This window comes from Cynara cardunculus (assembly GCF_001531365.2).
Source record: "Cynara cardunculus var. scolymus isolate 2C chromosome LG 14, CcrdV1, whole genome shotgun sequence".
Lineage (NCBI taxonomy): Eukaryota > Viridiplantae > Streptophyta > Magnoliopsida > Asterales > Asteraceae > Cynara > Cynara cardunculus.
The window spans coordinates 197,727-213,063 of NC_037541.1; the positions used below are offsets into that span (position 1 = coordinate 197,727).

Here is a 15,337-nt window from a genome sequence, read left to right on the forward strand (position 1 = left end):
AACATAAGGAAAATGTAAGAATATTGATGCAATATAATATAATATATGAATGCAAATGAATGTAAGTAGGGGGTTTGTTTGTTTGTTAGCAGCTTAACGAATTTAATCACAATTTATTTGGACAATTATATATGATTGTTCGGTAGTGGCTTAATGATAGAAAGTGACTTATTCTGTAAGCTTCTGGGGGAGCTTTATACAGAAAGTCAAAAAAAATCAAACTTATCTTTCCCGTTAAAAGAACACGTTTATTCCATATATGAAAAACTTATAAAAATATTACATTTTTTTAATTAACTAAATGACAATTTTACCCTTAACGATTATTACATTATTAAGGGTAGAATGAGAAAGTAAACATTTATTTTTCAAAATATAACTTATTTTGAAACAAACTAAAATAAAAATGTAGATACTTATTTTGAGACGGGGGAGTGCCAGTTAGGATAAGTTAGAAAAGGCTCAATCCCGGTTACTAAAAGCCCAACGAATTATGTTTTTTCTGAAGTTGGATCGGTTATCAGGTACCGGTAAGAATGTTTGGTCCAAGAACGGTTACCGTTTTTTCTGTCTTATTCACCAAACAAGTCATGATCCATTTTTGGTTTTTTTGGACAATTGTAGGTGTTCAGACCAACTTGTGCACATTTCGACTAATCCTACTAAACCCTGAATTTAACAGTCAGACAAACTCCAATGGTCTCAAAAGGACTCGAATTGGTGACCACCAAGAGCATACCCAAGATCTTAACAATTAAGCTACGTTACCCTTAAAAAGGTTACCATTTTGTCCTTTTTCTCGAATACCTAAAACATAAAAATCAAGTTAAAAGCACCCTATCTTAGGGGTTGTTTGTTTACCTCTTAATAGTTTCATTAAGAGGCAGACTCTGAATCGTTAAAAAGTGAATCTTGTTTGGCAAAAAACGAGTTTACCTGTTAATGGTTCCAAAACCCTCTAAATGATTTTGTATCATAGGCCTCCCTTAACCATTCAGCGCCTTAATTTTATTCTAAACAGTTACCAAACAATTATATTTCATTTTGAACTATATCATGAGAGCCTCTTAATCATTCTGACCACTTAATCATTATGCACCAAATCATTCAGCAACTGTCAAACAGTCCCCTTAGTGACCTGTTACGAAACCGATTATAAACAGTTACAGCTGCTATGATTATTGGACAAAGACAAGTTATAGAGCTTAACGAGTTAACTACAACAATATATATATATATGGATCATCGTTCACAAAACATAAACCGTTTATCATTAAACAAACTTTTCAGACGTAACATTTTAACGAACAATTTGTTCAGAAATCTCTAACCTTCGATCCTCTAATCAACACAACAAATTCTATGTTCATGAAACTAGATTTCTTGCAAGAAAACAAGACTTCTAGAAACTAAAAACAACAAAAACCACGAGAACTCCGAGTTGGAGTATATCTTCTTAACCGTTCGTTATTAGTTTCAAGATTTGAGCGGCTTCTTTTAACCTTCGGTCCATCATCGCTAGATTTCGTGGATTCCTGCACGTAAGAAATGTTCGAATGGTTACAAGAAAACGAAAATAAAAAGCTAATATTTTTTTGATTAAAAGACCGGTCTTTAAAATTGTGGGAGTCTCACAATGACGCAAAAAGCTAATCTTTTCTCCTTAATATGTGACGGATTCCCATTTTCTCGTCAAGGGCTCTTTTGGAACATTATCTATTCCACATATTCTCACTAGAGATGGGAAAAATTACCCGTGGGGACAAGAACGGGATTATTTTAATACCCGAAATGAATCAGGATGGCATTACCGCCCCTAATCCGACCTGGATTAAAGTTTTTATTTTATTAAATATATGTTTATAGTGTGTATAAATATGTATATATATATATATATGTATATATATATGTATGTCGGGTTGGATTCCAGTGAGAAGAGTTAAGGTAAGAAGAGATCTCTACTCTTAGATGCACATTAAGATGAGATGCACCGGATCAATCCCCTGCATCAAGCACAACTCATGGGTGGGTTTGAGATTAAAGGTGATCAAGGGTCCAGATCCTTCTTATACTTCTCATGTTATTCTCCTTATACGATCCTTGCTCTATATATGTATGGATACATTTATTATTAAATATAAAATCTATTTTGATTTTTATTATTCTCCTTTTCGTTGTGTTTTACTAAAGTTGGGTACCCAAACCCGCCTTCACTTGAGTCCGTCAAGGGATTAGTCGGGGCCAAGACTCTGGTTTAAACAAGGGTCGGGGATGAGAGATGCATTACACGCCCCATTCTCATCCCTAATTCTCACATGGTATCAGAGTCATGGTCTATCACTTTATCTCTTTAGGGACTCGACACTCTAGGACAACTTGTACCTGTCTAGCCTTCATTAGAGGGGGCATGTAGGCCCCCCTACTTGCCCCTAGGAGCATCGATAAAGGTGAGAGCTTTTTCACTGAACTTTTTCAAAGAAGTGGGACCCACATTAAAAAAAACCACATTGAGCTTATGTGGCCAATAAGTTTCCAAAAAAAACATCCATTTGTGAATGTTCTGAATGGCTCTTTTGAACAGTAATCTGACAGAGTTCCACATATTCTCAGTAGATTCAAATTACTCTTACCTCTTCTCGTTTCCCGCTTTCCTTTTAAGATCTTCAACAAGATTATACAATCTCTTTACCAAAGCGTGTAGATTGCGTAATCTTTCGACGCCTTTCTTGTTGGAACATATATTTCTTAGAAGATCCGCCGCAATATAATACGTGTCTTCTTTGTTTCTACGAGAAAACCCAAAGAAATACGAAAATAGCGGGAAATTAGAACAAGAACGGAATTGAATGAAGGGTAAAATGCATTAAAACGCAACGAAGTTTGTCATAATTCCTATTCATTGTAACAAATAATTATCTTTTTCTCGATCAGCGTAACAAAGTTACAAAATTTTCTTATATTAAGTGACAACCTGTCGATCTTTATACCATTTGATGACGTGGATATCTACTTTATTGTCCACTTTGCCATAACACATTTCTTAAACAGGTATACACGTCATCAAATGTAGAACATCAGCAGGTTACCGGTCAAAATGGGTACAGATTAGGAACTTCTGTAACTTTGTTGCATTTTGCCCTTGAATGAATGAGAAGTTGTCGAGAAACGTGTTGACAAACCGTATGAATTCCCAAAGAATCGTTTCACCAGATCCACGAGTGTCAATGAGGACATCAGTCAGATGAGGATATCGCGTGAGGTTTCGAAAAATAGAAATTGCGTGCCGTAGAACCTGTTGATCAACAATGCTTCGACTAATGGAACGAATTAGTCCGAGTAGCTCGTCGATGGCCCCTGCATCCACGAGCTTCTCACAGCATTTCCGAGAGTGTTTTGTAGCCATATCTGTGAAAATAATAACCGTTGTTAACCAGGTTCTCAAAATATTTACAGTTTTCACTTGAACCTGCCCCTGCAGATGCTTACCAAGTGTTGCACAAGTATGAAGAATGCCACTAACGCTCTTCATGTTTTTCAGGTCCAAAAGCGCCGCGCTAAGCCTGTTTATAATTCGCATGCCGTCGTCCACATTTGCAGCAGATTTTTGCACCCTCAACCGTATATCCGATAGCTTTCCTCTTGAATGTTTCCTCTCGATATACCCTTTCCAGTACGACTATAAACAAGAATTCATTTCACCATTTTTGCATTGCTTTCTTTGACATAATGAGTTTAAGAAAAATATATCATTTTACTCACTTGGATCAACACAATCCGATGCCTCCTCTGAGCCATTGTTTTCCTAGCAATCCACCCCCGAACCCAAGATTGAATAACGATTGCTGATTTTGTTCTTCTTTTCTGAGCGGTTTTTCTCCTGGCAATCCACCCACGAACACCCGATTGGATAATGATTGCATACGTCTTAAGTTCATGGTTATCGAAGCAATCTTTTGGAGCATCATGGTTGCAGCCTGTTCTTGCACCTTGTCGAAGACATGAGACCCCTTTGCTCCATATGATTCAACATGTTCAATGTCAGTTACATATAAATAAACATAAGTCTTGTATGGATTAATCTGTCTGCATGGATTGGAAAGGTTTTGTTTGGAAGAGTTTTTTTTTCATAGATGAAATGAACGTTTTTTTTAATTGAGGAGCAGGTTTGGAAAAAACTTATCTTTCTACATAAAGTTCCCCTTAGAAGCTCACTAAATAAGCCACAATCTATATCATTAAGCAACTACCAAACAGCCATGTATAGCTGACCGAATAAGCTATAAGCCCCATTAAGCTCATGAAGCTGTTAACGAACAGGCCCTGACACGATCCCCATTTAGAAGGTCATTAAGCTGATAACGAACAGGCCCTGACCGAATAAGCTGTGAGTTCCATTAAGCTCATTGAGCTAAAAATGATTTAGAAGGTCATGCTCCTAATTGAAAGCTCACTTAAAGTCATTTATCCAAAGGATCCCCATTTGGATAATTAGCTTAATGACCTCCAGAAGCTGGTTTTGCAAAACGCCCCTCTAGTGTATTTTTAAGTATTTGAAGGAGAGGGCTCTTTAATCGGGGGCAGACTGTTTTTAATAGGGGCAGGTCAGACGAAGGTCATTAAGCTACAAAAAGATTTAAAGATCATGCTCCTAATTGAAAACTCATTTAAGGTCATTTATCCAAAAAAACCTTCTCCAATTCATGGGTCCAATCTCCATTTCTCGACCAGTGTATTAAAAGTGTTAGGAACGAATAAGGCATACCTAAAAGCCTCTTTCTAGCAATGCAACCCCTGACGGATTGCTGGATTACAATAGTAGCATCTGTATAACAATTGAAAGCCTTGAAGCATTTAAAACGTCGGAAAGCACTTTGAATCTTTATTGCAGCCTCCTTTTGCAACACAAACTCCCTTCTCGTCAACCAAACGCGGAAAAAGCTCTGCATGCATAACATTACACACAAGTTACAATATTTATGGAGAAAGAAATACCAAGAAAAAAGGATTCTATCACAACAATTTCATTTGAAAAATGTGAGAATATTGTGTAATCTCATTAGATTACTACTCTCCAAAAGAGCCCTTCGGGAGAAAAGGGGAGATTCCAACATATATGGAAAGACGGGCACAAACTGTCCCAGAGCGTCGAGTCCCTAGAATAGACATCGGCTCAGATATCATGTGAGAATATGTGGAACCCCACTAGATTACTACTCTCCAAAAGGGCCCTTGAGGAGAGAACGCAGATTCCAACATATATGGAAAGACGGGCACAAATTGACCCAAAGTGTGGAGTGCCTAGAATGATAAACCTTGGCTCTGATACCATATGAGAATATGTAAAACCCCATTAGATTACTCTTCAAAAGAGCCCTTGAGGAGAGACCGGAGATTCCAACATAAATGGAAAGACAGTAACAAATTGTCCCAGGTTGTCGAGTCCCTAGAATGATAGATAGTTGCTCAAATACCACGTAAGAATATGTGGAACCCCATTAGATTACTACTCTCCGAAAGAGCCCTTGAGGAAAGAAGGGAGATTCCAACATATATGGAAAGACGGGCACAAATTATCCCAGAGTGCCAAGTCCCTAGAACGATAAACATTGGCTCAGATACCATGTAAAAATATGTAAAACCCCATTAGATTACTACTCTCCAAAAGAGTCCTTGAGGAGAGAACGGAGATTCCAACATACATGGAAAGATGGTCACAAATTGTCTCCGAGTGCCAAGTCCTTAAAAACCTTGGCTTTGATACATGTGAAAATATGTGGAACCCCATTAGATTACTCTCCAAGAGAGTCCTTCAAGAGAAAATGGAGATTCTAACATACATGGAAGAGAAATGATTTAATTCTAGCTATGTGGAAGTAGACCTTAGTCTGATACCATGTGAGAATATGTGGAACCCCATTAGATTACTCTTCAAAAGAGCCCTTTAAGAGAGAATAGAGATTCTAACATATATATGGAAAATAAATGATTCCAATCTAGCTGATATGGATTCCCTAGAATGATAGACCTTTGCCCTATACCATGTGAGAATTTGTGGAACCCCATTAGATTACTCTTCAAAAGAACCCTTGAGGAGAGAATAGAGATTCTAACATACATATAGCCGAGAAATGATTTAAATCTAGCTAATGTGGAGTCCCTAGAATGATAGACCTGATACCATGTGAGAGTGTGAGGAATCCAATGAGATTACTCTCCAAAAGAGCCCTTAGGGAGAGAATACAAATTCTAATATATATGCAGAGAAATGGTTCAAATCTAGCCGATGTAGGACTCCAACAGAAAGGGAAAAAAGACGAAAGAAGACATTCTAATGCATATATAAAACATCTTACTTGGATCAGCACGATGAAGCATCTATGTCTGAATGCAACCCTGCGAGCAATCCATCCTCGTGCATGTGACTGAATAGTAACCGCCGACTTAATTTCGAGTTTGTAGTGTTCAAAGTTCCTCAAACTTTTTCTAATCCGATACAACCTTTGTAGCTTCGTAACTGCTTGCTTCATTCTCAAGAAACTGTTTCTTGAAAACCATCCACGATAAAGACTTTGAATTCTTGCCGCTGCTTGCTTCTGATTCAAGAAGCTGTTTCTTGAAAACCATCCACGATAATGACTTTGAATTTTTGTTGCTGCTTGCTTCTGATTTACGAAACTTTTCCTCAATATCTTCCCACGATAATGGGTTTGAATTCTTATGGCTGCTTGCTTCTGATCCAAGAAACTCTTCCTCAATAGAAATCCACGATAGTAACTTTGAACTACTGTTATAGCTTGCTTCTTATTCAAGAAACTCTTCCTCAATATATATCCACGATAACAAGTTTGAATTTTTATTGCTGCTTGCTTCTGATTCAAGAAACTCTTCCTTAATAGCCAACAACGATAACAAGTCTGAATTAAAGTTGCTGCTGATTGCCGATGATTATGGATGGATTCATTTACATGGTTTCTCCAAGCCACTTGAATTCTTAATGCCGCCTTCATTTGAATCTCATTTGTTCTAACGTAAATGGATCTTGCTACACACCCACGAACACATTTCTGAATTATAATGGCAGCATTTGTTTGACATTTTTGGGCAGTCCAATATCTCATGGCACGTTGGATGATAACTACAGAACGCCTGAGCTTAATGAAAGCATGTCTATCAACCAAATACTTAGAAAATCTTTTCGACAGCTTCGTTCCATCTGTATACATTAAGAACTAGATTGAGAAAAACAAGAAATTTAACAAGACATGAATGAGTTCAAAATGTAATATTAGCTTAATACCATACAACGGTTCTTGAATCTTGATCATATTGAGTTTTCCTATGGCTGATGTGTTCTTCACCATTAGCCAAACCCGCATAAAAGCTTGCAGAAAAGAAACTGCCTTCTTTATTCGTGTATAATTCTGGTGTTCAACTGATCGCCTGAAATGGGATTGTATGATTTTTGCCGCCTTTTCTGAAACAGAAAAGATCAGCAGGTTATCGGTCAAAGTACAAATTAGAAAATTTTACAACTTTGTTGCATTTAGTACATCAAGAAAACATCTTTGCCCGAATAAGCACTAATAAGATCAGCATTTCTATCTTCACATCATGTTTTCACTCAACAAGCATTATTTTAAACCATCACAAATGGCCTTTTTTCCAATCAAACCATCTTTTTGGAAAATTTGCAAAACGAACAATTTTGGACAAAATGTGAAGCTTGACGGTCTTTAGTTCCACGGCAAGGTGTGACATAAGGCGGCAAATTTGTATGTCATATATATAATTCTATATACACATGTTTTCTATTTAATTAATTATATGACAATTTTACACTTAATAATAGACAAAGCAATGAATTTCTCCATCTCATAAGTAAGGTTACCATTAGAAAGTAGGCACAGTAAGTTTAAAATGATAACCTCGTTGGCTATCGCTCGATTGTTTGGCGGTAGATCTTTGTAAAACTGTGTAAACCGGTTTCACATTAGCTTTGCTGTTATGCTGAGCCATTTCTTGCCACCAAGACATGATAGCCTTAAAATTTCTCTCCTTGTCTACATCATAAGAAAATAATCAAAGTAAACAGTCTTTGGTCAATCTTGAAAACTAAAAGCAATCATCTTTAATATAAAAGAAACCATTAGAATAAAACTTGATCAACGAAAAAAACCTCTGCTGCCATGTTGACAAGTTTCATCTACGGTAAATTGCTCTTCATGATTTCCAAGGACTCGATCTCGCCTGATACATTTCCTATCTGATTTTTGACCATGACCCAAGAGTTTATGAAAATTTATCTGTTGCTGGTATACGGAAAAGAGCTTTGTCGTGTTAAAATCCTGCTTATCTCCAACGGGTCAGGTTCAGGAGAAAACTACAAAAAAAAAACTGAGGAACACCCTACTAACCATTCATATGGATGGTATGCATATGTGCATCACATGCACACTTGCATAAAAATCAAGAAACAACTTCAATTACTTGTATACACATGTGCATACCGTCCAGATGAATGGTTACCAAGATGTTCCTCAGTTTTTCATATTTTTGGGGGTTTTCCCTAGAACCTCCCTCTATCTCCAACGTATTAATGGGAAAATGGTTTGGACATTACCAAATTTCTCTTCACGGTTAGTTGGGATGAAAGAAAAACCAGCAGAATGATCACACCTCGCTCATTGCATGCACCTTTATATTCAAGTATATCACTAACTTGCAGAACCTGAACATAAAATAAGTGAATTATGACATCTAAATTTGATTAGAATGGTTATAATCTGCACGAAACCTTTCTAAGCCACGGGTTCCGTTTGGCTACTGAACTATAAATTTTTTCTATTTGGCCATTGCCTCATGAACCAACCATTTTTTCCCACTTGATCCAATCAGAAATCACAAACAGACTCACAAAGTAGAGAAATGGAAGGCAATAATGTAAAGTTCCGTTTTTTTTATCGTATAACAGTAAGCATACCTCTGGGAAATTCCCTAACAGCGTCGTCAACTTTTGTGACAACAAAAAGTTGTGCACTGCATCGACATAATCTGAAGTTGACATGATCGACACTTCGTTTGTTTCCTTTAGATCCTAAAAGTTCACAAACACACAACAAGTACAAACAACATGATCATGACAAAAATAAAGAGGAGGAACAAAACACAACATTTACATGGACATACCTTGTTAGACCTATCTTTGCAATGTTCTTTTCGGAAATAATAATCAAGCAAGCACCACATGCCTTTACCATCCATCAATGATGCAAAGTTCTCGACCATCAAATCATAATTTTCACAAATTGCCTGCATACATCGTAAACGAAACTTCACATGATGCAACTACTTCATACAAGATTTCAGATATTCTTGCCAAGAGTTTCCACAGTGACCATTGACCATTTACTCGCCTACAATGTAACCATGAAGTGAAAAAAAAGCAACTCTTAGAGAGCATTCGGTATGAGGGCAAGACTGGATTGGGCAAGACGGGATGGCAGGAGAATGAAGTAGGCAGGTGAAAATTTGTGGATGGTTTTACTTTGACATAGGTAGTTTAGTAATTTACCACTCTTGTCCCATATCCTTGATTTTTGTTCCACTTTCTTTGATGGTATAGAAAAAATGAATTTTTGTCTCACTCAGGTCTTGTCATATCCCAGTATAATGTCGTGCCAAACTTGTCATGATGTAGTAAGGTGAAAGAATTGTGGATAGTTTTACTCTAACATGGGTAGTTTAGTAATTTACCACTCTTGTCTTCCACCTATTTTGGTGGTACAAAAAAAATGGATTTTTGTCGCACTCATGTCTTGTCCTTATCCCAATGTAATGTCGTGCCAAACATGGGACAAGTTTCCCGCATACCAAACGCACCCTTAGCGACTCGAACCATTTTGAAGCACCCAAGAAATAACCAAAGATGATGCAAGTACAAGAATTAGAAAATAATATGACCTTAATCCACTCAAGAACCATATCCAAGTGACTCAAGGTGTTTGGAAGTATCTGCTAAGATCCAAAGAAAAGTTATAGCTTCAATATATATTCATATTGTGAAAGATCATATCTCGTATCATCGTATGCATCAATAATTGAGAGATTGGCCTTTCTAACCATGATACTTTGCTAGCAAACAAGAAATCACTCTTGCCAAAATGCAAAAAGGTATTGCTTTTTTGCAAAAATAAGTGATCTGGAAAAAAGAAGGGATTTTTGCATATTATTTTTACACTTACATTTCCACAATTTGTCTACAATCATTCATTCTTGCAAAATACATTTTTTTGACACTTTCCACAAGCACAACTTTTCCGTCAAATATAATGGTTCAGAAGTCAATCGCTCATTCGTTCATATTTACATATGTACAACACATACCGCTGCAGGTCCACGGATTTTGGTGATTTCCTCAGATACAAGCTTGTTGTTGACCAAAAGTGGCAACTGCAAATCAAGTACAAAAGTCCAACTAAATACAAGGAAAAATCATATTAATTTCTAAATTTATAAACTTGAATCCAGCATTAAACAACCAAATATCTCAAGACTTAGGGCATGTCTGTTAGCAGCTTAATGAGACTTAAGAGCTTATTTGGTAAGCTATAACTGACTATCTAGTAGTGGCTTAATGATATAGAAAGTGACTTATTCCGTAAGCTTCTAGGTGGGAGCTTTATGCACAAAGCCAAGTTCTTTTTCCAAATCTATCCTCCAAATTAAAAACATGCTCATTCCATCTGTGAAAAAACCCTTTCCCAATCTATACAGATAAATTAATCCACACAAACAGTTTTATCGCTACAGGACTTAATGAAAAACTAACCAAACATCCCCTAAACCACCAGTCAAGTAATACTCTGCTCCATCTCATGAAAACTACAAAACTCTCATTTATAAATTCCCCATCAAAATTGCAGCATTTCCGTTTTGGGAAATTTGCAGGTTACAATAATTTATCCATTATCATCATAACGTAAAATTGTTGTTATTATGTGGGTTCACAAGATTCCCTAACTTTGCCGCTATGGAAGGTTATTTTAGACATTTGGTAACTATGTTCCCAATCAAAGGTTGTAATCTTCATAGGACGAAAGATAATTTTCGCTAAGACTTACAGCAAGTTTGTTAACAGCTTAACGAGCTTAATGGGACTCACAGCTTATTCAGTCAGTTACACATGACTGTTTGGTAGTGTCTTAATGATATAGAAAGTGGCTTATCTGGAAAAGAACTTTATACAGAAAGCCAAGTTTTTTTCAAACCTGCTTCTCCATTAAAAAACACGCTCCTTCCATTTATAAAAAACCCTCCCAAACAAAAATCCTCCCAATCTATATAGACAGTCAGTTTTATCAGTACCGGACTTAATGGAAAAACCAACCAAACAGCTCCTTAGAAAATTTTGCATACTTAAGTAAACTGAAATGTTGACAAAAGTATAAAGATTTCAACTAAACCTGTAAGTGAACAAACATGTTCCATAGCAATGAGATTATGAGCTCCTTATCTCCATTAACAATATCTTCTGCAATAATTTCAGTTCCATCTTCATCACATAATGGAACTCCAATTTGCTTCAGATATTGTACAGAAATCTCACAATTTACCAAATTCTTCTTTCTATCATCTGATGGAACAACCACTTTCTGCTCAACAAATAATGGAATTGAGTTTAAAGCATCAACTGCTATGTGGTTAAAGAGGAATTAAATAAATTGGATGTTTTTTTTTAAATTAGAATAAGATTACCTTAAGAATAGAGGGGTCATGTTGCAAGAGTTGAATAACTCTACAAAGAAGAATTCCATCTTGAAGATCGTTAAAAAGATCAGCCACCTTGAAAACATACTTGACAAGAGGATTCTGCAAGATGTAAACACGAAACATAAGCACGACCAATATGCAAAACTTCATCACCATGGTGTGTAGAATTATAAATATATGCCAAACTCCTAATGTACACTCGAACGCAAGCTTAAAAGCCAAAATCAAATAAAAATTATAAGGTGATACTAGCTTTCATCACCCTACATTTTCATTTTATGAGTCACTTCAATATGGTGCTAGAAGAAATGAAAATATGATGGTGAGTCCATCTACTTGACATGAGGAGAATTGTGACAAAACCAAACTAACCCAGTCTTGAAAGTATGGTCTGGGGAGGGTGAGATATACGCAAACCTGACCTCTACCCCCATCAGGGCAAAACAGTTGTTTCCATGAAGACCTTGGGCTTGTTCAAGAGTGTGAGCAACAAGTGGAAGGAATAAAGACTAACATAGGGTGAAAAAAAGAAGTAAGAATAAGTGACGAGTATGTGCATTTGAAAACGTATGAAAAGGTAAGGAAGGCAAAACACACACCATGCAAGTACAGGATATGGCTAAACAACCACAAGGGTTGTGGCGTAATGGTTGAGGTCCTGGGGATGTAGTGGAATATCCCATCTGCTCAGGGTTCGATTCCATGCGTACACAACAATTGTGGCCACTGAGTTATCAAAACTGATTTTTTACGGTCATAATTTGGTTCATGCATAACCTGGGACACCCTTCCAAAAAGAAGTACGGCTAAACAACAAAATGAAAAGGCAAGTGGTGTAAGAATATAAAGTATGAGTTGCTTACCTGTTGGTAAGAAACCTTGTATCCTATAATCATTAGGTGTGCTAGAAGATTACCGACTCCATGCATGACATCCGATGATAAGAAATCTACACATCCCCAAGAATGAAAACCCAAGCAATGAGTTGTTAACATTTAAACTAGAGACAAATATGCTGAGATAAAGATTCTTCTGTTTACCTGATATAACTTCACTGCTTGATTTGATGGTAGCTCGAGGTGTGAATAAAGAAGGTGAACCCCCATCAATTCCATCTACACCATAACTAATAGGCAGGCTGCTCTGAGATTTAGCTCGATCAAGTATAAGGGCTAGCAATAAAAATTTCTTCAATATAACACTGCCTAGTTTTTCATAGTAACCTGGTCTATATAACCCATCAACCAACTTATTATAAATGTAGGCTTTTGCTAGTCCGGAATGCGAAAAGAACAATTTTTCAGCAACCATTTTCAGAAAAGAAACTTCTTGCTCAGAATCCATGTCTGTGTTTGGATTTGGCAACAAAGATTCACCACCGAATATGATGTAAAGCCCAATCCTTAGCCAAACAGGGTTATAACCCATTAGGATCTTCAAGGCCTTCTCTTTCATTCCAACATCAGTAACTATTGGACAGTGAGCTTTCATCTTTAGTCTTCCTTCGTCAATATTCTGAGATTTTTGAACAATTCAAAGGAGAAATGTGACCGTATGAAAGTAGTAATTAGCACAAGAAAATATTATATTAGTCAACTGTATGCATGAACAAATTGGCTAGATCTTAGTGAGAATTCATGATTTATTCACTATGAATGTCGTGGTAGATATTCATAATGAAAATGCATGACATTCGTAATGAAAAATGCATGATATTCATTATGAATTAGGGTTATTCATCACGAATAAAACATAACAATAGTTGGTTCCCAGTTTGTTAAAATATTTATCGGGGCAGTGAGCTTTCATCTTTAGTATTCGTTCATCAATATTCTGAATTGGTGACTGTATTAAAGTAGTAATTGGCACAAGAAAAGCTTATCTAAGTCAAGTATATGTATGAACAAATTGGCTAGATTTGAGTGATGAAAATTCATGGTTTATTCACTATGAGTGTCGTGATAGAGATTCATTATGAAAATGCATTATATTCATTATGAAAATGAATGATATTCATTATGAATCAGATGGTTATTCATCACTAATAATATACAAAATACAAATAGTTGGTTCCCATTAAAATATTTATGGTGGTCATTGAACATTCCTCAACCAACATAATCCTACGAAAAACAGCAAACAAACCTTTGATACATGAGTCATCACATCAAAAATCTCCTTGCAACTAGTGAGGCTCAAGTAAAGTGTCATTCTCTCTTTCATGTCATCCAAGCTACAAACATCCCCAAGAGAAGCCTGCAAACGCGAATAAATAGAACTCGAGAACTGGTTCTCCATTTCACCTTTATGAACCCACAATGTATCCTTCCTACGCTTTGGCCCACGCCATTCTCGATCAACCTCAACTCCACCGTGTGACACACTATCCCTTTTCGCACCCAAAAACACCACCGACGGCCCATCAGATGAATCTTCACCAGTGAATCTTGATACCTCAACTCCACAAGACCTAGAATTTAAATAATAGACTTCAAAAGACAGTTTTTATTTCAAAATAGCACAGATATACAGTAAAAAAGACATTGTTTTCTTAGAACCCTGGTCAAATGGTATATTCCACCGTATCCCAAGGACCTCAAGCACTACGCCACAACCCTTGTGGTTGGAAGGGGATTGCTTTATCGGAAGGTTGTCCCATTGCAGTCTAGACTAATCCCCGCAAATTGTGACAACAAGAAATCAGCCCTGAAAAACTCAGTGGCCAAAATGGTTGTGTACGCCTGAACTGATCCCTGGGTAGATGGGATATTCCATCACATCCGGCAGGACCTCGACCACTACGCCACAACCCTTAATTCTAGAATTTCAACTTCCAACTAAGAGAAGGAAAGTGATTCTTTTTCCGAACCTGGGGTTTTCAAATAAGAAATTGAGCCAAACAGTAAGAGACTTAGCCAACGACTTCAATGACTTCTCTTTGTTGGTTTGAGTTTTTCTTGACGATATCGATTGCTCGATTTCAATCGCCTTAAGTTTTTTAGCAGCAAAGGAACATCGAGGGCGGCGACCAACGGTAGAGTTTGATGATTTAGGAGTTCGTTTAAGAGCAGTAAAGAATTGGGAACAAGGGGATTCCACATCGAAACTAGGGTTTATTAGAAATGGGCGTTTTGGTTTTGGGGTTTTGTAATTCGAAATGTCGCGAAGTAATAAAGACGAAGAGGATGATGAATTTGGTAATGGGGAAGATGGGATTTGCTGTTTATGTTGTTGGGGTTGTTGTTTTGGTTCCATCTGAGATGGATCTTGGTTTCTTGCTTGATTTTCTTGATTTTCCGGCGAGTTTGGAAAGGTTTTTTGTTGTTTGAATTTGTGTCTGAAATTGGGGAAAACGGTGTCCGACAGTGGGAGGGAGGTAAAAAGATTTGAATTTGAAACTGGGGAAGGCGGTAACAATGGGGAAGGGATCCAAAAATGGATCAAAAATGTAACAAAGTTCGAACCACGCGTTCTTTTGTAATACAAATTAAATTTCAGGAACTGAAACCGTCATTTTTGATAAACCACAGGGACCAAAACGGTAATTATTCTTCAAATTGTAAGTAAT

At 36.8% G+C, this 15,337-nt stretch overlaps 1 protein-coding gene across 1 annotated transcript; it reads right to left on the reverse strand.

Moving 5' to 3' along the window:
• Positions 1-1,339: 1,339 nt before the first annotated feature.
• Positions 1,340-15,024, reverse strand: LOC112526811 (abnormal spindle-like microcephaly-associated protein homolog). Its single transcript, XM_025137232.1, has 22 exons — positions 14,639-15,024; positions 13,915-14,239; positions 12,810-13,284; positions 12,633-12,718; positions 11,755-11,868; positions 11,463-11,651; positions 10,378-10,449; positions 9,961-10,014; positions 9,177-9,309; positions 8,981-9,072; positions 8,621-8,728; positions 8,177-8,309; positions 7,926-8,060; positions 7,298-7,474; positions 7,083-7,213; positions 6,354-7,013; positions 4,763-4,940; positions 3,760-4,007; positions 3,487-3,676; positions 3,180-3,405; positions 2,631-2,786; positions 1,340-1,535 (listed from the first exon to the last, which is right to left on the reverse strand). The coding sequence occupies exons 1-22, from the start codon at positions 15,022-15,024 to the stop codon at positions 1,457-1,459; spliced, it is 4,347 nt and encodes a 1,448-aa protein (XP_024993000.1). The 3' UTR covers positions 1,340-1,456.
• Positions 15,025-15,337: the final 313 nt, after the last annotated feature.